This window comes from Chanos chanos, chromosome 8, assembly GCF_902362185.1.
Source record: "Chanos chanos chromosome 8, fChaCha1.1, whole genome shotgun sequence".
Classification (NCBI taxonomy): Eukaryota; Metazoa; Chordata; class Actinopteri; order Gonorynchiformes; family Chanidae; genus Chanos; species Chanos chanos.
This window is the reverse complement of record NC_044502.1, coordinates 2,776,014-2,797,500: the sequence shown is the minus strand read 5'-3', so window position 1 is coordinate 2,797,500 and position 21,487 is coordinate 2,776,014. Positions and strand designations below refer to the sequence as shown.

Genomic DNA, 21,487 nt, shown 5'->3' with positions numbered 1-21,487 from the left:
TCCGCACGCCGTCGGAATTCTCAAACCTCCCGAGTCTCGGAGCAGGAGGGGAAAAAAAAGAAAAGAAAAGAAAAGAAAAGAAAAAAAAAGAAAAGAAAAAAGACTGGTTGACACCATAAGCACCGTGAGTGTTAAGAAAGAGGAATGCAGGTGATGGATAGATAGATGAACAGATGAAAGAATGGATGGATGAATAGATGGATGAATAGATGAAAGAATGGATGGATGAATAGATGGATATATGATTGAGGTCAAGTGCGAACAAGAGAGTGTCTGATTGTCTATTTGTCAACTCGGGTTGGGGGGGGTTCAGAGCCTTCAGTCAGCCTCTACACACATACAGAGAAACACACACACACACGCCCTCTAACACTCCTGCCCTGGAGACATCATTAGAGTACTGGGAGAGGCATATATTAATTATTCACTGCCTGAGCGTGTGTGCATACATGCGTGTATGTGTGTTTGAGACAGAGACAGAGACAGAGAGAGAGAGAGAGAGAGAGTGAGTGTGAGAGAGAGAGAGAGAGAGAGAGAGAGAGACAGGCAGAAAGACAGACAGAACAAGGGAACGTGTATAGGAGCGTTTAGTAATTTGGTTTTGATGGCCACACGGCAAAAACAAACCGACGGCATCAGTGCATCTTCCTCACAAAATCCACCCGAGTTCCTCCTCTTCCTCCTCTTCCTCACACAGTTAATGGACCACAGAGATGAGCCCGTGCTCAGAACAGGAACCCCGCCACTATAACAGTCTCCTCCAGTGTGAGAGGAGGGGTTTTTACTGACTGCATCCCCGTCACACAGCACAGGGACGCTACTGCAGCAGTGTGGGATGCAACCATTTCTTTACATATACATAAATCATGGAAGAGAGAGGACTGACCTACATTTACTGCTTCACATACACACACACACACACACACACACACACACACACACACACAGCTCTGCTGCTCCCTGTATGCCTGTGAAAACTATATATACTATTGTACTGAACTGATTGTGGTATAAACACATACATACACACACTTACTAGAGCTCCAGCAGTGCTGTATCTGACTGTGGAGTGTATACTCAGTCAATGAACAGTTGAATGCGTGTAGAGACAGACAGACAGACAGACTGGGAGACAGTGGAGAGGACAACGCATGACCATCTCAAATGTAGGGCCGTGGAATGCGAAAGCCCATAATTAAAGAATTACGACAGACATTTCTGAGCTCTGAGCTCTATCACTCAGGGCAATCAGTATGCTCCGTGGAGAACAGGTTTTTAAGCCTTGTTTGGATGCCTTGTGTTCCAACGCTGTTAGCTCACGACTAAAAAAAGAAACCGTAGAAATCAAAACAGAGCAGAGAATATTTCAAAAGCAGGGGTGATGTAAGACTTCATGACTAAACAGAAAGAGAAATGACCTAAAGACAAGAGAAATCTCTGCATGGGTTTGAGTGAATGCCCGTTTGGTTCTGACTGAGACACATCTGGACTAGGCGGTCGTATATCACAGTTATGAAATAAAGCAAAGTACCCTCACACACGTTCACTTCAGCAATGAAACTCTCGCCAACTTTTATAATCACTGCGAACAGGAGACGCTGTATTCTCACCACAGTCGAGAAAGAAAAATCCACAGAACCGACAAAGGAATACGAGGTAAGAGTGTAGCGTCTGAGGGGAAAACACAATCACAGTAATTTGACTGTGTGATGATGTGTCTTTTTCTGCAGCTGGAGGATTTCTCTCACACAGGTCTGAGTCGCAGCTGCCGCGCTGCTCGGCGCTCTGCTGCCACCCGGTGGCGTGAATGTGCCATGACGTGTGAGAACACAGAGGGCTATTGTGCATGTGGTATTTGTTTTGTGTTTTTTTTTTTTGTATTGAAGGCCTCCTCATTTGTATGCATGCCCTCACAATGTCATCATGTGGCTAAAAGAGAGTGCACACAGGCCACTTCAGAAGAATGGGCGTTTTGGATTCTGTTTTAACATTTCACTTTGGCAGATGGGGGAGAGCCCTTGTTCATAATCATCTACTTCCATTCAAACTGGTATTTATTTAGATGAATAAAAGAGGTAGAGACTTTTTAAAAGTGCTAGTACAAATCCTTTCGCCAGTGGAATATCTAACCCCGTGGAGACACATACTGCTATTCACCTGGCAATGCACGATTTCAACCAGCAGGGGGCATCGTTGACATCTGAAGATTAAACTCTGGATAACTGAGACAAACACAGCACTCTAGTTCACATTTTAAATACTCATTACACATTGTAAATCATATGAAGTACAATACTCTACTTCACACTTTGCATCCTGCTTTGAATGACAGAAGATCACTGGAGCAGAAAAGGAAAACTCTTCCTTAAAACTCCTAAAAACAGACACAAAGATGACAGACAGACTGTGACAGGAGTGGGTGTGACAAAGTCGCGGTTTAGTTCCCTGATAAAACACAAAGTCGCGGTTTAGTTCCCTGATAAAAAGAGAAAGACACTTGGGAAAGATCCTGACAGCATCTGCGGTGTTAGTCAGCATGCTGGTGGAAAACTGTGGCATTTCCAGAGACGTTTCTCTCTGGAGTCTATCTGTGTACCTGCTCCCTTACAGACCACCTTTACAGAGACATGCTCAGAATCAAACACACACACACACACACACACACACACACCCCTCTGGGAGCTCTACTGACACAGCAAGATGTGCCTTACAGAAAGGTGTGTGTGTGTGTGTGTGTGTGTGTGTGTGTGTGTGTGTTGCATCAGATAATCATCAGTCATAGTAACAGTTCACAGTAACAGTCAGGCCCAGAGACACGACTTGTTCTAATCACAGTAACAGTCAAATTCAGGCTCATCTAAAGAACAATAGTATCACAGTGTTATAATCAAATCACAGGAAGATCAGCATGTCTCAATCATGGTGACAGTCAGCACAAGTTTTAAATTACAGTAAGTCATTATCAGTCTTCCATATCACAGTAACAACAGTGTAGACTGTCACCGTCACAGTCTACATCATTATTCTAATCACCGTCACAGTCAACATCACTATTCTAATCACCGTTACAGTCAACATCACTATTCTAATCACCGTCACAGTCAACATCACTATTCTAATCACCGTCACAGTCAACATCACTATTGTAATCACCGTCACAGTCTACATCACTATTCTAAATCACAGACACAGTCTACATCACTATTCTAATCACGTCACAGTCAACATCACTATTCTAATCACCGTCACAGTCAACATCACTATTCTAATCACCGTCACAGTCTACATCACTATTCTAATCACCGTTACAGTCTACATCACTATTCTAATCACGTCACAGTCAACATCACTATTCTAATCACAGTCACAGTCTACATCACTATTCTAATCACGTCACAGTCAACATCACTATTCTAATCACGTCACAGTCAACATCACTATTCTAATCACAGTCACAGTCTACATCACTATTCTAATCACCGTTACAGTCTACATCACTATTCTAATCACCGACACAATCTACATCACTATTCTAATCACGTCACAGTCAACATCACTATTCTAATCACGTCACAGTCAACATCACTATTCTAATCACCATCACAGTCTACATCACTATTCTAATCACAATCACAGTGAATGTCAGTGTTCTAATCACAGTAACAGTGAATGTCAGTGTTCTAATCACAGTAACAGTGAATGTCAGTGTTCTGATAACAGTAACAGTGAATGTCAGTGTTCTAATCACAGTAACAGTGAATGTCAGTGTTCTGATAACAGTAACAGTGAATGTCAGTGTTCTAATCACAGTAACAGTGAATGTCAGCGTTCTAATCACAGTAACAGTAAATGTCAGCGTTCTAATCACAGTAACAGTGAATGTCAGTGTTCTAATCACAGTAACAGTGAATGTCAGTGTTCAGATAACAGTAACAGTGAATGTCAGCGTTCTAATCACAGTAACAGTAAATGTCAGTGTTCTAATCACAGTAACAGTGAATGTCAGTGTTCTAATCACAGTAACAGTAAATGTCAGTGTTCTAATAACAGTAACAGTAAATGTCAGTGTTCTAATCACAGTAACAGTAAATGTCAGTGTTCTAATCACAGTAACAGTGAATGTCAGTGTTCAGATAACAGTAACGGTGAATGTCAGCGTTCTAATCACAGTAACAGTGAATGTCAGTGTTCTGATCACAGTAACAGTGAATGTCAGTGTTCAGATAACAGTAACGGTGAATGTCAGTGTTCTAATCACAGTAACAGTAAACGTCAATGTTCTGATAACAGCAACAGTGAATGTCAGCATTTTAATCACAGTAATAGTGAATGTTAGTGTTCCAATCACAGTAACAGTGAAAGTCAACGTTCTAATCATAGTTAAAGTCAGAATCAGACAGTTCTCATCTTAGTTACAATATCAGTTATGTGTGTGTGTGTGTGTGTGTGTGTGTGCATGTGCGTATGTGTGCGCGTGCATGTGTGTAGGAGTGTTTACATTAGTCTGATTTAGGATGTTTATCTTAAATCTATGACCCCGACCATGTTAACATAATCTAAAAAAAATAAAAAGAAAGAAAAAATACAACACATCCCTCATCGTACTTAAAACACACCATCAGAGCATCTATGAAGCGTGGTATAAATCTGCCTCCTATCATAGTCTGTGATCAATCAGGCTAAATCTGACAGGAATGTACACCCAGGCAGCATAAGAGCCACCCCCCCCCCCCCCCCCCCCCAGAGAGACAGAGGAGAAAGGCCAGTGAACATGCCACCCCGCCCCACCCACTGCTCTCCTCTCCTCTCCTCTCCTCTGGAGGAGCCAGAGACAGATGCAATTTAGAGCTTAATTCAATTGCATACAGTATTTTAGGGCCCAGAGGTCGATGTGTGCTCACAGACCGTCTCTCTGCTAAAGCCTCTCAAGATCACTCTCCACACAGTGCTCCATTATCTCTCTCTCTCCCTTTCCCTCCCTTTCTCTCTCTCGTCTGAAAGGGCAGCCATGATTGGATTCTTACAGACAATGTTTCAGTTCATACCATTTCTTCTGCTCACTGGACGAGGGCGAGAAAAAAGAGAAAAAGAAAAAGAAAGGAAGAAAGAGAGAGAGCGAGAGAAAGAGAAAGAGAGAGAGAGAGAGAGAGAGAGAGTACGCTTCTAATCTCACATTTCAGGGTTACGCCAGTCCAGTTCCTCCTCTGACTCCAATAACCCTGCTCTATATCTCTGTCTCTCTCTCTCACACACACACACACACACACACACACACACACACGATGTGACACACCTGCATGCCAATTCATTTTCACAACAACGGCATACGGAGCGAACCTTCTTTTTCACAATAAAAGAGCTCTCACTGCTCCTCCAAACTCGAGACCACACGACCGGTTTTCCTCTTCACTGGTCACTCATTTAGGCCTCAGAGGTCAGAGCAGAGAGGGAAGGTGTGTGAGAGAGGAAGTGTGTGTGTGTGTGAATGAGAGGAAGTGTGTTATGGGAAGAATGTGTGTGTGCAAGAGACAGAGAGAGAAGCAAGCAAGTCTCTCACTGTGTGTGTGTTTGGTATGTAAGAGGGAGTGGGGAGGGGGGGAGAGAAAAAGAGAGAGAGAGAGAGAGAGAGAGTCCGTTTGAAAGAGAGCATTTTCTGTGAGAGACAGAGTGTGGATCAGAGGTGTGAGTGTGTGTGTGTGTGTGTGTGTGTGTGTGTGTGCAGCCCAACACATAAACAGCTGTCACGGGACAAAAAAAAAGACATACTTTCAGAAGAGATGTAAGAACACATTAAATAAGCGAACCAAAACAACAACAACAACAACAACAAAAATAAACGTTTGACCTCGAGGCACACATGTCAAAACGGTCCAGCACGTCTTTCATACAATTCCATTAGTTATAAAAATAAACGACTGATCAGGTTCTCAGGTTTACAGTTTAGGCGATGTTAAAGCGTGGATCCGAATAGATTTACCCGACATAAACGCTACAATGCCAAAAATCCTTGGAGTACCGGACGTTATTTATCAATTCCTATTATTTTTGGCACCGATTTCCTCAGCGTTTTGTCAGACAGGAAGAATGTTCAGATACATTTGAAAGAGGATGTGAAACAACACATTTTCCCTCAGCTGTCACATTACGGTTAAAATTATAAAAACGACTTCAGACAGGACAATAAGGGAAAAAAAGGGTCTACACATTACACACACACACAATCTCTGACTCACTGGAAACTCAAGTCCGAGAAGTTATGAATGGATTTCTATGGAGACGCGCAGCTAACGTCCCCTTTCAGGCCTGAGGGGAGTTTGATTCCAGCCCTGATTAAAAGGTGTTGTTCTTAATTGTGTGGGGGTTTTTTGTATTTATCTACTCATTTATCTTTTTTGGGGGGGGGGGTGGGAGGGTGGGGGCACTCATCATAAATGCGCTACCGTCTGTGAACACTGAAAGGTGTTTGTTGTGCGAAACACAGGCGGTAACATTCCTGTTTTGAAGCGGTTGTGTTGCTGCTTGGCTTAATTGGGCCATACTGCACCTGATGTTTGATGATATTTAATGAACATGAAGATGGATTTTTTTTTGTTGGTTTCTTTCTTTGTTTGCTTTTCCGAGTCATTCTGAAGGTGTTTAACTGCGCTCAGATACAACAACCTCCTCGACGAAAAACACAACCGCAAAACCCCAAATAAGGGTCTGTCACAGACATGGGGGTGAGTTTCAAGAAAAATCACACCACCTTCATGTTCAGTGTGCCGTCGCTTTGACCGAGTCAGCACCCAGGAGAGAATGTTTGGCACTTACTCTGGGAACAGGGAAACAGCTGACTGACCACTGTCAGTGAGGAAGACAAGAATAGTGTGGGTGGGTGCGGGAGTGAGAGTGTGTGCGTGTGATTGTGTGTGTGCGTTAGTGCACACCCCGACTGATTCCGAATGAATTCCCAATGAGTTTTTATTTACACACACACACACACTAATCATTATTATCATCAACTACTCCACACTCTCAAAAACAAGCCTTCTGAATTGAAGACACAAAATATCTCTGTAGCACAGTTCATTACCATTCAGAGTCAGATCTTCACTGTCTGATTCTAACATACAAACACAGTACATAAGTGTGCGTGCGTGTGTGTGTGAGTGTGTGTGTGCGTGCGTGCATGTGTGTGTGTGTGCGCATGTGTTTGAGTGTGTGTGTGTGTGTTTGAGTGTGTGTGTGTGTTTGAGAGTGGGTGTGTGTGTGAGTGTGTGTCACTGCACTGCTTTTCATTCACTATTTTCTTTCATCTTCCCCTCCTCATTCACGCTCCTCTCATCCTCCCGTGGCTTAAAAAACACAACGTGACATCAGAACACGGTGACAGATATTTCGGCAGCACACTCTGACGACATCACAGCGCGTCACGTCCTCAGGGCTGTGGTGACTCACCCCTGCTGCAGAGGGAGTGACATTAAAACTAAAAGGTCTAAGCACAGACAGAAAAAGAGAGAAAGAAAGAAAGAAAGAAAGAAAGAAAGAAAGAAAGAAAGAAAGAAAGAAAGAAAGAAAGAAGAATAAAAAGAAAGGGAGTGAGGGAACAAGCAGGATGTATTTAAAGACGTGTGTGTGAGAGAGAGAGAAAGTCTGTGTGTATGTGCGTGTGTGTGCGTGTGTGAGAGAGGGAGAAAGACAAAGGGGAGTGAGAGAGTGGCCCTCCAAACTGCAGTATTTGGCAGAGTGAGGCAGGCGACACTGAGGACTCCACAGAGGTGAATTTTAACGGTTCTGTGCTTGAAGGAGTCACAGTGGGAGCAGCCAGCCTCCCCCCTGAGAACGTTACTGGGCCAACGCTAATCTTCTCACATCAGCCAACCATACGGCACACCGCACAGTGAAGGGGCAATAACCAATCCCATCATCATCATTATCATCATCATCATCATCATCACCACCACCTCACTGAGTCACAGTGTCAAAGACAAAGTCTTCAAAAGTCTGAAGGTACAGCATTTTTCGAGGTCTCTGTGTCAGAGCGAGAGGGGGGACCCATAAGCCTGTGGACTCCGCCTGGACGACAGTCTCCCTGTGAACCACAGGTTCCCGATCGGAACGGCCTCGGGGTTTGTTTAGCATTACAATGAGGGCACTTCTTTTTAAGGACAGTAAAAGAACCCAGCAACACCAAGACCTGAGCAGACTCCCAATACTTAAGGGGAGAGCAAGGTCTCTTTCCTCACGTTTTCAATGGTGAATGGATTGTGTGTAATAATGGGGGCTCGGGAGAAATAGAAATAAGAATCTCTGGGGAAATATTTAACCGCAGCATTTTCGGGACGGATCTGAGACTGAACCAGGACTGAACGTCGTGATAGGGAGAGAGAATTAAACTGACGTACTGCAGGAATTCATAGACAACTTTTCTCTGAGGGACACTCCGGCCAAACCGCTCCTGACCATTAGAATGCGGTCTCAGAGCTGAATCCGATCTAAATGTGAACTCGAACTGATGCGTGATCTGGATCAGAAAGTGAATCGAACAGATTTGTTGTGGGTAAGCCTCCCGCTTCAGCTAAAGCGGCTCAGGGATCCTTTGAGAAGGTGAGGGAGTCGGTAAAAGAATACATTAACTGTTAAAGGTCAAACCCGTCAGTTAAAAATAGAAGCACCACCACCACTAGCAAACTAAGGGTTTTGGCGCCTGGAGAATTATAATGGCTCTCACATTCCGAGCAGGGCCAGGCAGGAGAGATCCTTCCTATGTATCTAATACTGTTTATACCAGCAGCCTGACATGTTTGCATGAAAGGAAAAGAATTTTCTCGTTCACAAAAGGCTGCCGGCCACATCAACCGCCTGGGCAGGTGCAGCCCAAATCAAAAGAGTAATAAAAGAGTTTTGGTGAAATGATAAGCTACTCTAAACGTCGAATAGGAGAAACAGACATGCTTCTGTGTCGCACAGATTGGAGAAACGGACGTCAGAGAAAATGAGGGAAGGAAATTATGATTTATGATCATTTGTTATTTTCTCATAAAACGCGACATAACCTGCCACACTGTGCCCACAACCATAATTAAACCATGATGTGAAGTTTTTGGCAGTGACATATAGCCCTGGTTCAACGCTGGAAAACTGAGATCACTCACACACTTATATGGACTCAGAGGCTGACAGTTCAGAGGAACTACGATTGTACTGCAAACATATTTCATAGCTAATGTTTTCATTAAAAAAAAAACAAAACAGAGAGATGGGAGTAGCTACAGTTGAAAGACCGTTGCCCTGGTCTGATAAGATATGAATAACCGAGTCAATCCCTTAAATAAATAAAAGGGTAATGGAGGTCTGCCATTAATTGGACAACAAACTGCGGGATTTGTTCTATATTCTACACCTGTAAGCAAAGCTCCCAGTCAGTGGTGCTGCTGACCTACAAACTGGGCTGCCTGCAGACAGCCACATCCACAGGGGTTAATTAACTCTACACTCTGACAACACACAGTCAGCCCCGCTGCCATGGTAACCTCCGTACACCTGAGCACAGGCCTTCCCTTGAGAAGGTTTCTGTGTGTGTGTGTGTGTGTGTGTACAAGAATGTGTGCAGCAGTGGAAGGAGTGCATGTGTGTGTGTTAGAGAGAGAGAGAGAGAGGGAGAGAGGGAGAGAGGGAGAGAGAGAGAGAGAGAGAGAGAGGGAGAGAGAGGGAGTGAGTGAGAGAAGGGTCTGTGTGTGTGGTCAAGTCTCTCTCTAACTGACTGTGTTTGTGTGTGTGTGTGTGTGTGTGTGTGTGTTTCCCTGTAGCAGCTTGTCCACACTAAACGGCTTAAACAGAAATTCTATATTCCTATGCCAAGGGAGTGAGCTCTGCGTCGGCCAAAAACCATCAGCAGCGATTTATCGGGTCAGTCGGCATCTCTAACTACAGATGAAACAGATTAGCAAATCCCTTTGCTTGATATTACATTATTTATTTCCTTTAAGCAGACTAGTGCCGCACACCCAACCACAGAAGGCAAAATTATTCTACTGATGCGAAAAATGAACCCTCCTCTCACACACACACACACAAACACGCACACACGCACGCATGTGCCTCACATTCACACACACACAGACGTCTGTCTCTCTCTCTTACACACACACATGTGCACGTGCACACACACACACACACACATGCGCACGCACACGCATGCACACACACACAGATCACTTGCTGTACAAATCTTTACAACACCCAACAAGAGACCAGATCATCCTAAATATGATTTTTTTTTTCTTTCCCTCAAATAAAAACTCGGTCAGTCCGCTCCAAGCGACATCTGGCGATTAGCACAAATTACTTATTAATATCAGCCCCGTGGATAAAAAACAGTAATAAGGTCACAAAACAAAGCTTTTCCTCGTTTTCTCCTTCTTCTTTTTCCTCTTCATCATCTTCTTGGTAATTAATCCATACAGTACAAAAAACTGGGTCAATGCAAACTGGTCACGGAAAAACAGACGGATGAGGTGAAACGGTACACATTCATTATGTGGCAAAAAAAAAAAAAAAAAAAAAAAAAAAAAGAGGGAGGGAGGGCGGGGCTTTGGCTGGCAGATGGTGACCTAATATAGGAAGGGGACGGGAGGGGAGGGGTAGAGGAAAGTGGCATTGATTTCTTTCTCTCTCGTTTTTTTTTTTTTTTTTGTCCTTTTGAGACTGTCCAGATGGAGTGAGAGCCTCCTATTGACACCACTCAAACACTTTCTATAGCGTTGGGTCTCTCTCTGTGACCACAGTTAATTGTGAGGTGGGGAATGACTCGTCTAATGATTAACACCGCTGAGCCTACGGCCCGGCCACACGGACACGTCCCTCTGAGAGTTTAGGCTGCGTCTGCTGGGCCAAACCGAACAACACAAGAGTCCCGCGCCGTTCCAGCAGCGTAAGGCCGAGATTTGGACAGATTAATGTAGTATACATAAATAAACAAACAAACAAACAAACAAACAACAAGTAAATAAAATCGCTAAACATTTAAACATAAATGAGTGCGTAAACTCTCTGAATGGCGGGCCCAGGAACTGTGCAAACATGCAGCCGTCATTCTGATTTTACATCTGCTCAATGAAACATCGCAGGTTTCTCTGCTCCAGCCACGACTGCAAGATGCTGCAGGATTAACTGAGAGAAGGGCAGGACTGGCACAATGAACGATTACATCATAACCATCCTTTTACAGGAGGAGAACCCCACAGAACAGCCAAACATGACCCGAGAATTTGGTTGTGGGGTTGTTTTTTTTTTTTTTTTTTGGCTTTAAAACGTCTTAAAAAGTTAAACTGTAAAACAGATACCTAATTGTTTCCTTTTTGTGTAGTTCACGCATTCAACAAAGTCCAAAAAATGCTGAAAGGGAAATTCCAGCGAAAGAGGGGGGAAAAAAAAAAAAAAAAAAAAAGCTGACCACTGGTCAGACGAATCTAATTTCCCCACACAGAGCTCTGAGGTGTGGCCGTTCCCTAAATGACATTACAGGCTGTGGGTCATTTGAATTTGGACCAAAAAAAAAAGAAAAAAAAAAAATCGGAGACGGAAGAAGCAGTCAACACCATCAGGGTGCACAGTCACAATGCAACCGTTCACTTTCTCTTTTTTCGGCAGAATTGATTGGAGGAGAGATTTCGTTTGAGAAATCCATTTACGTCCTCTGCTGTCGTTATGGTTGGGGGGGGGGGGGGGGGGGGGGGGCAGTGTGCGTGTGCGTGTGTGTGTGTGTGTGTGTGTGTGTGTGGTTAATTAAGCAAGCATTCCGTCTGCACTGTGATGGACACATTTCTCCCCCAGCCATGCTCCACCTCACCCTTCAAAAGACCATCTCCAAATGCTTCCAACAAGACCACATATTGATCGTGTGTGACAGGAGCAGAGAGAGCAAGAGTGAGTGTGTGTGTGTGCGTGTGTGTGTGTGTGTGTGTGTGTGCGTGTGTGAGAGAGAGAGAGAGAGAGAGCTCTTGCTGCATCAACAACCACATCAGCAGGACAAGGCAGCATCTGGAAGACCACTGCCGGTAGACGAGTGATCAATGCCTGGGAAGTGACATCACCCCCCCCCCAGGGAACCGCCGTGGGGAGGGATGCATCACAACGCGCTGCAGGAAGGCCAAAGACTCACTGGCTATTTTTAAACGTTCGTGGGATCAGCGTCGGACCTCTTCTATTGTTTTGATTGTTGTCTGGCTCCACTGTCAAGCTTCCATCCCCCCCCCCCCCCCCCCCCCCCCCCCCCCCCCCCCCCCCAAAAAAACCACCCCTCCACAGAGGGGATCTAGGGACGGGGAGCGCCTCCCCCCCCTCATCCCATCCCATCCCATTCCTCCGTTTCTCCATCCCTTCCCAGAGCGGTCCAGCTGCACGCAACAGCTGGCTGTGTGGGTTTTTAAAACAACGTTGAAAAAAAAACGCTCCCAAAAAAAAAAAAAAAAAAAAACCTCTGCTTCCCTCCAGTCCCTCTGAGGCTGCCTGAGACACCTCCCCTTCTTCCTCTTGACAGCGGCTGTAAATGAAAGCGGTCGGGGGAGAAGGAGCTGCGGTCCAACATTACCGTCAGCACGCTCGGGCCGCAAAGACTGCGACGGGCGCATCAACGCAGCCCTAAATCACACGCTCGCAGGCACGACATGTCAGCAACTCACGCACATAACAACCAGCAACGGGGCCGGGGAGAGAGAGAGAGAGAGAGAGAGAGAGAGAGAGAAACACCTTAAACCCATTCTTAAACACCTCTTTTGTGAGGCAAATGCCCCGCATGACAGGTGAGACGATCGTACAGGTGAGATGAAGATCAAACGCTTTCTTGAAGTAAAAAAAACGAGAGCTTTTGCCAAGAAAGAACTCATTTACTGACAACAGAGTGGAATCATCTAAATTTATTAAGGGGGGGGGGGGGTTGAAATGAGTGTTTTGTTTTGTTTTTCATTCCAACAGTTGGTTTAGGAAAAGTACCAGCTTGATTCTTACTATGAAACTAATAAGAACCGATAATACCACTTTAGCAAAGTGTGGACAGTTCTCAACAGTCAACCACATATCATTCCACATTTTGTTTATTTACTTTTGTTTGCTTGTTTTTTTTTTTTTCCACTGTTCTGACCTTTAACCCCAAACACTGCAGTGAGTCAGCTGTGGAAAGGTGAGTTTTGCATACTGCCTGGCTCTTAAATCCGAAAGGGACACACCGCCTCCGAACAAGAGGTCTGACCATCAAACCATGGGCGCGGCTAATGGCGGAAGAGCGTACGCAACGGATAATAACCGCGTAACGGCGTAATCAATCATGGTCTGTTTGGATAGACGGCACTCGCTGAAAGCTGAGACCGAACAGTCACTGACCAGACAATTCAGTTTACTGGACGTGAGGGTGACGAATGGCAGCTCAGCGACCCGTGAAATATGATGTCACCGCTACTCGCGTATCACGCTCGCAGCGCCGGTAGCTGCGGTATTTCCTGAACTCAAAATCCAAGACAGCTTCAGTGACAGGCAGTAGACTAGAGTGAGGGTTGAGTACAACGACACAATGTCTCGCCATCTCAAAAATGAAAGCTACCGCCGAGATACATTTGACAGCACAGGGGTTTGTCTCTCTCTACCTCTACAAAACCACAGCCCAGCTGAACAAAACACCGGTAGCATAGAAACAGTAACATTTGCCTTCTTGCCAAGTCCAAATTGGCAAGTCTTCACCTGCACCTTGAAACACTCTCTCCTTGGCAGTAACTAATGCTGGTGAACGTCTTGGTTTCTGATCTGGGATCAGTTTTACTTTTTTCACCTGATAATTTAAGTGAGAATTTAGGCTACAGAGGCTGGTCAAAAACCAGCAAACTCTCCAAACCACGAAAGAGAAACTGCAGGGACAAACTACACTGCACCGGTCAAGCCCAGAGTAGACCACCTTGTGGAACAGGACGAACCGGTGTATTCTCCAGAAACAATCACCTCTCTTTCACAACAGCCTCCATTCATTAGGGTGAAACACTTCCTGGAGATGCCTGATAGAGGCCGACCCGTGAGAACTAGGTTACGATGAGTCAGAGTCGATAAAAGCGAAAGGTGTTTCAGTGTTCAGGTAAATAAAAGTAAAAGACTAAGCAAACCAAAAGCAAAACAATTTAAACTCTCTGAGGTGGAGAGAGAATGAGGGAGGAAAAAGTGATCAGCTCTGCCTTCAACTTGATAAAGCCACTGGCTTTGCCTAAGAAGACTGGAAAGTGCTGGCCAATATATATATATATATATATATATATATATATATGTTAGTGTTTTACCCTATATATATAGGCTATATATATATATATATATATATTACACACAGAGACACGTGTGTGTGTGCGTGTGTGAAAAACAAAGAATTCTCAATGAAGTAGAAAGAGCTCTTGGGAAAGGCCAGAAAAGCTATGAACAGAATGAGAGCAGAGAGAGAGAGAGAGAGAGAGAGAAAAGAATAAAAGGAAAAGTAGAAGAGACAGAGTATGCCACACAAAGAAGGGAAAATAAATGCTTTATATAACCACTTGTCACAACTGCTTGCTCTCTCTCTCTCCTTTTCTCTTTCTGTCCATCTGTCTGACAGACAGAGAAAGAGGGAACGAGACAGGGAGAGAAAAAGAGAGAGACAGAGAGAGAGAGAGAGAGAGAGAGGTTTTATGAAGGGATGTGAGCATGTCATTTCACTTCTGGTGTCTGACTCGAGGAAAACAAATCAGTATTCAGCCACAGCTGAAGACTTTCCTTCTCTCTCACCGCCCACGCCGAGAATACTCAGTGCTCAAAGCGAGGGAGAGCGAAGAGGAGAGAGAAAGAGAGAGAGAGAGATAAAGAGAGAGAGAGAGAAAAAAAAAGAGTGGAGTTGCTCTCTTGACTCCTCAGCAGCTCTGCCTGTGGGGTTCTTTCATCCCTTTCCTTTGAAAATGACATCAGGAGTACTTGACTTCCTCTACTCGCCTTCAAACCAAAGTCAGATTAAAAAAAAAAAAAAAAAAAAAAATTAAATGGAGAAAAAGAAAAAAAAAAAAAAATTCCCCAGTCCACTGACCTACCTGCTCCTTCCCTCTCTGCAGTATCCCACACAGCCTGGGCGTAGAAATACAACTGCCCAACATCTCCCCTGCGGGCTGACTTACTCTTTGCTCCAATGTGCTCCTACCAATGTATGTCTCCGAAAAACAAATTCTCCCGGGGAGCGAGAGACCTGGCAAAGATCTAGCACTATCGTTTTTTTCTTTCCATTTCTTTTCTGATAACGTTTAAAAGCAGGATTCGACAAAGGGGGGGGGGGGGGGGGGGGGCAGATCTTCCACCGACAGTAACATATAAAAACTTCTAAAAGCTTTACTTACCCCCCTGTGTCTCATCTTGACTAGATGGGACAGTGCCCCCCCCCCTACCTTGCACCCTTAACCTCTGATCTGTTTGCACTGTGTTAAAAACACACCCCACCATGCTGCACTTCCTGTAGGAGTGCAACACTAGCAGCTAGTTAATCTCCGAGGCCGGTCTAGACGGAGCAGCCTCTCCAGCATATGGGACCCCCATATGTTTCCATCCTCGCTGATTCGCCACCGTTCCGGACACTCTGTGGACGTGCTTCAGGGCTTCCTAATTAAATAAAAAGATATATAGGGAAGCCAAGCAAAGCTTTCCTTGTTAGCTTTACTCTCAGCCAACTGCTCGATGCGATTTAGGCAGAATGCTGAAAACATTCCTGACTGTCTTCAGTGGAAGTAAGCAAAGCGGGGGGGGGGGGGGGGGAGATGATGAGGCGGAAGGGGGGTGTGGGGGGTGATGGGGAAAGGCCCCTGGGCTGAAACGAGTGAGGAAGCGACAGTACGACTGTCTGCTGGAAGGAGAGAGAGGATAAGGGGGGGGAAAAATGACAGCCCAAAACCTTTCGGTTAATCGGCGAACGTTGTCGTGTTCCTGTCGCGAGTCGTGGTGACGCATCACGCGGCGGTCGTGCTCAGCGAACCACATGCCCCGAACCGATGACTGCATCTCCCTAATGGTGCCCTCGGGCCGGAACAGGGGGGAGGGGCTGAACATTCTCAGCCCCGTCTCCCTATCTGCATGCTGCTACTGGATTGGTTGGGGGGTGGGGAGACCAACACAGATATATTTAGCATTGTTGCTATGTCAGTTTGATAACCCCCCCCCCCCCCGCCCAAATCTCAGGTCAACCACCTACCAAAACATTCAACATCCAGAGATTTGATGTGACAAGTCAGACCAAACCAAAGGTGTCCTAGTCTGAAGGAGAAGCTTTGTATTCAGTGTTGACAGCTGGGGTCACACTGTGTATGATGTAGGTTACCCCTGGCCTGATCTGAACCAACGGTTGCAGTACAAAGGGTAAACAAAGTGTCATTCCTGGGCGAAATGAACATTTTGTGGATCCTCTCTGGAACTAAGGACCGAGTTATTGAAGGAAGTCACTGGTTGGACAAGGACATCCAACAGACAGTTAAATCATGGCCACATCTACTTTCAGCCCAAAACACGATTTATCAAGCTACTGGTCACTGCCACTTCACAAAATGATGAACACTTCCATGAAAGCTACAGAGGCTCTTTGGCGACCTTGGCTAAAGTGAATAGCGAAGGTAGACAGAGGCCCATCGTTTGAACCTGTCTTTGCCTCTTAATCCGGATTCACCCTATCCCGTCTCTGGGCTTTGTCACCAGGAGGAAGAGAGTGGAATAAGATTCCACGGCATCATCGTCACCATCCTCATCTGTTGGACCAGGTGGACAACTGCCCGGACGCAGCCTTGGCAACCCGCTGGGCAAGCCGGAATAAGCTCGCTAACTCCACAGGAGAAAAAAAAAGGTTCGATTCGCAGCTAATCTGCAAGATCTGATTTGCACTGCTTAAGGTTTCTATGTCATTTTCCCCCACCATACGGTCAGGCCATGTGGACCTCGCATGTGAGACACCATGGGGAAGGGAAAAAAAACCCCCTCAAAACTGCCTTTTCTAACAATGAAGCCAGGATCACCTTCTTACACACGGTTATACATATCAAAACAGTTTTATCTCTGCTCACAGATCAGCAGTTGCTGGTACAAAATTCCCTCCTCAAAACAACAATCTGCAAGAGAACCATAGCTCCCGATTCTGTACCGGCAGGGACTTTTGTCTCTCATACATCCGGAACTCCGACAAAACTTTCATGTAAACACAGACGTTGTGCAAGAATACAAGCAAACAGAAAAAAACCCGACCGAAATCATTTCTGCACAACGCTGTAAGGGCCAAAAGATGTTCCAGGCTTTGCCATCTTGGGAGGGTTGTTCGTAAACGTATTTTGAATGGAGGAGTTCACATGGGCAAAGGTGTGACACTGTTCCCTTATGGACTGGCTATGCTGAGAATCAGCGGGCACACGCATCCAGTGCAGTGTGGGGAGTGATGAGTCAGCGTGAGCCCAGTGGGGGAGTACATTCAGTCAGATCACAGACTAATATATCAAGACAGAGACACAGACCCCTGACATCAGCATCCAGGGCCTCTGTAATAACCTGCTGGGTTACGTAATCAGGCTAAATCCCACTGTGTTAAAAAAGCATCTCTCCCTTATGACAGTGAGCCTGCAATCACAACGCTGCATAATTGCACTTTGGTGGTCTATCTACACCCCCACCTACCCCACCCCCGCCCTTTGCAAGTTCAATCTCTCCCTCTTTCAGTCCTTCATTACTCTTCATCACTCCATCTTTTTTTCATTAGATTTCTTTTTTTTTTTTTCTTCTTGTCCTGAGAACCTTTATCTACACCCCCTCCAAAACGATCACACGCTCTCTCTCTTTCTCACCACATCGTTTTATCCTCCTAATTTCATCACGCCATCTCTCCCTCAAGCAGATTTCCTCTCATTTTTCCTCAATCCACTTCTCTCCCAGTAAGTCCTTCCAACCGTTTTCTTTCTTTCATTTTTTTAATATCTCTTTCCGTTTTATTTTTTCCTCCTTTGTGATTCCATCTCCTGTTTCTTTTATTCTTTCATCCTTTCCATCTCTCTCTCTCTCTCTCTCTCTCTCTCTCTTTTCTTCCTGCCGTTACCTTGTCGTTCTCTTTCCTGTCACTCTGACGCAAGCTTTTATTTAATATCCTCTTCCTTCCATCTCTCTTGCATGCTCTCCTTTTCGCATTCTCTCCTTTCTCTCTCTCTCTCTCTCTCTCTCTCTCTCTGAATATCATTCATTCCATGAGGAGTTCCACAGCTGAGCTGGGTTAGGGACCTCGTGGGCGTGTCAACGTGGCTCAGTTTTCAGAGGGGATTTGCCATCTGTCCAACCAGAGGGTCAGAAAAGAGTCAAACAAGGTGTCATATATAAAACATTCCTATTTAATCCAGCTATCTGTGTTTGTTCATTATTCTGTCTCTGACAGCTTGTTCAATAGAGAGGGACTTTTAACATAAGAGCAGGGAGAGACATAATTGAGAGCGCAGTCAAGGGTTATTGCATAAACAACCATAATAACTAAAGGCACTGTTTGGCAGACAGCCTGGATAACAAACAACACAAGAGTCCAATCTGGATAATCTGAAGCCCTGTTAGCACAGGTCAGTTACAGTGCGTTTTTTGTGGGGGGTTTTTTTTTTGTTTTTTATTAAACGATACCCACCTCAAAAGCACTGTGAAGAGCCTACATTTCTAGAGAACAAATAAATCTCTGTTTTAATGGACATCAAAAACCCCACAAACACATAACTGAACACTTTTTTTTTTTTTTCCTGAGCGTTGTATAACAAGATTATATCAGACTCTAAAACAACAATCAAGTGTTTTAAATGTTGTTGTGTTGACAAAGAGGTCTCTGGCGTGCAGATAGTTCCATGTTTAAAAGCAGAGTTGGTGAAGAAGGTGTGGTGGTCTTGACAGGTCTCTCCACATCAAACAGAACTGATTCTTGTACATGCCTGTACAGGCACTCTTCCATTCCCTGAAGTTTTCACCTTTACTAATGCTAACAGGAGGGTCAGAAGCTACGCTAGTCCTGACGGGCAGGGTGGGGGGTGTGGGGGGTGCAGGGGTAACACTGAAGCCTGGGGACTTCAACATGAACGGAATGTACATTTACTCTGAATTAAGGTTAAATCACTATAATGGAAATGTATGTGAATCTGCTGAATAATTCATGTGATGTCAGTACATTGCTTTTAATGAGTATGACTCAAATTGGTGTGTGTGTGTGTGTGTGTGTGTGTGTGTGTGTATGAGAGAGAGAGACAGAGGCAGAGAGAGAGAGAGAGAGAGAGAGCATGAATCTGGGTGATGTGTGTACAAAAGTCAATACACTGAGGCCAACTTAAGTATGACACACACAAAAAAGGGCTGAAGAGCTGTCAGGTATATGTAAAGCTGCAAAGCTCCTCAAATACACTGTAGGGAGAGTCACGGGAAAGGCCACCCAGCTACAAACAAGTCTATGAACCTTGTCGGTCAGTACTCTCTCAACTATCTCGGTTCAAAATCAAACATGTGGGTGCAGTGTCCCTTTTTCAGTACACGCTTCACAAAGAGGTAAAATGCCCTTCTACTTTTTTTTTTTTTTTTTTTTAAATCTGCAGTCGTGTTAACAAGTACAGCCGAGTGTTTGTGGGGCACAAACATATTTTATCTTCAGCTCGAGCAGTTCACCTCGTGCAGGTGACAATGAGATTAAAAATTAGCCAGCACGGCTGCAGACTGACAACAAAATACACATTTTTACAGGTGCGAAAGTTTTCTTCAATGAACCTCGCCGACGTTTTCGAACAAACCGTGAAAGTATCGGCAGTTGCAATTATCGGATTTTGTTTTCGCTCAGCGATGGATATCCCCCAGCAGGGCGCTGAGAATACATGTCTTGCATTTGTAATAAGCTTCGACCTTCTGTGCGGCACAGCGCCTGGTCCTCTATGCGCAAAAAAAAAACTGACATTGTAATCCGTGACCCTGGGTGCTGGGAGTCACGTGTCCAAAATATACAGCGAAACGGAACAGAAGGAGGGCATGCGTGTCACCGAATGCTCGCGACTATAACAGTGGTCCTGTCTGTCTCATCAGCGCGAGAGTGGGCGAAATTCATGTAAGGACATAGATGCTCGCCCTCATTCTCGGCAATTAAAGGGCATCAATATTTATGAAGTTTAAAACTGAATTTTAAACTGGTGTTTAAAACTAAAAGTTACATGTGCATGTGATATGTATGTGTATATATATATATGTAAGTGTGTGTGTATATATGTATATATATATATATATATATATATATATATATATATATATATATGAAATAGAGAGAGGGAGAGAGAGAGAACTGCGATTGACGTGTTTACGTTTGGTAATAATCAAACCATTAAGGCCAATCTAAGGGGTCGAATGACTGATGAACTAACCTCAGCACACACCTGGAGTAGTCTACGATACTTTTATCTACAGTAATTAAACGAGTGTGCACTTCATACTTCAATCCGGGTCAAACCAAAATAAATTTGTTTACACTTGTGTGGCATCCTTGAATCGAGGATGCAACAGTTTTCACAAAACACACATTATCCATAGTGTCTTACCTTCGATAGCGATGACATGCTCTCTTATCTGGTTCTGCAGAAGCGGCTCATCCACCCGCTCCAGAAGCTCGTAAATCGAGTAGATGTTGGGATGGACGGACTCGAACCTCTGGATCTCTGCGCGAATAGCGGCTGAGTTCGCGAGCTGCTGTTGATAATTCATCCTGCGGATGTTTTCTGTTGTTCTACCGATATTTAAAACAGGATTTTCGCACAATGCCCCCAAAGCCTAAGCGGGTTACATGTGATATGCTGACAGGGCTACGACTGAAACAAGCCGCTAATAGTTAAGTTATCAAATGAAACGATTTACCAGTTGTTTCAGGCTTTTATCTGTGATAGCTAAGCAAGTAAATACCTATTCAGCATTCATGTATGCTGACTCGCTAAGCTATCTTAGCTAATATACATCCACAATAGAATCCGAAAATGGAAAATGGTAGTACCCAAATGGAAAAAAAATGTTTACTACTTAGCCAACCAGCTAATGTTTTCCAGTTGAGATTAACTCCCAAGATTGTCACTAGCTAGCGGAACGACACCTTACAACCACCAAACAAAATCACTAGCTAGCGATAGCCTTGAAATGTGCCCATTTAGTGTTTCCAAACAGGAGACCCCAAAATAGAAGTCCAGACGCCGGAGGGAGATCTTGGGTTCTCCCGCTTTGAGATCCTGGCCAGAGCGACAAACGTACACAGTCAGCCCGGCAATGCTTCCCCATATCCTCACTCCGCCGCCGGAGTAGGGGAAACTCGAAAAAATTACGGAAAAACGCTAGTGTGAAATTTATGCAGAGCTTGAAAATTCGCAAGTATGGTCATAACTGGTTTGCTAACATGCTAAGTTGCAAAAGCAAGAAGAGAACAGGCCCTCCAGATGCTACAGACTAAGGAAACAAA

General features: G+C 44.6%; 1 protein-coding gene across 4 annotated transcripts in view; it reads right to left on the bottom strand.

The window, feature by feature from the left end:
- Window positions 1-20,776, bottom strand: part of agap1 (ArfGAP with GTPase domain, ankyrin repeat and PH domain 1) — a 140,494-nt gene extending 119,718 nt beyond the window's left edge. For all 4 annotated transcript variants that reach the window (XM_030781150.1, XM_030781151.1, XM_030781152.1 and 1 more), the window contains exon 1: window positions 20,586-20,776. In XM_030781150.1, the coding sequence (XP_030637010.1) occupies window positions 20,586-20,748 (163 nt within the window). In that variant the 5' untranslated portion in view covers window positions 20,749-20,776. The remainder of the gene's footprint in view (window positions 1-20,585) is intronic.
- Window positions 20,777-21,487: the final 711 nt, after the last annotated feature.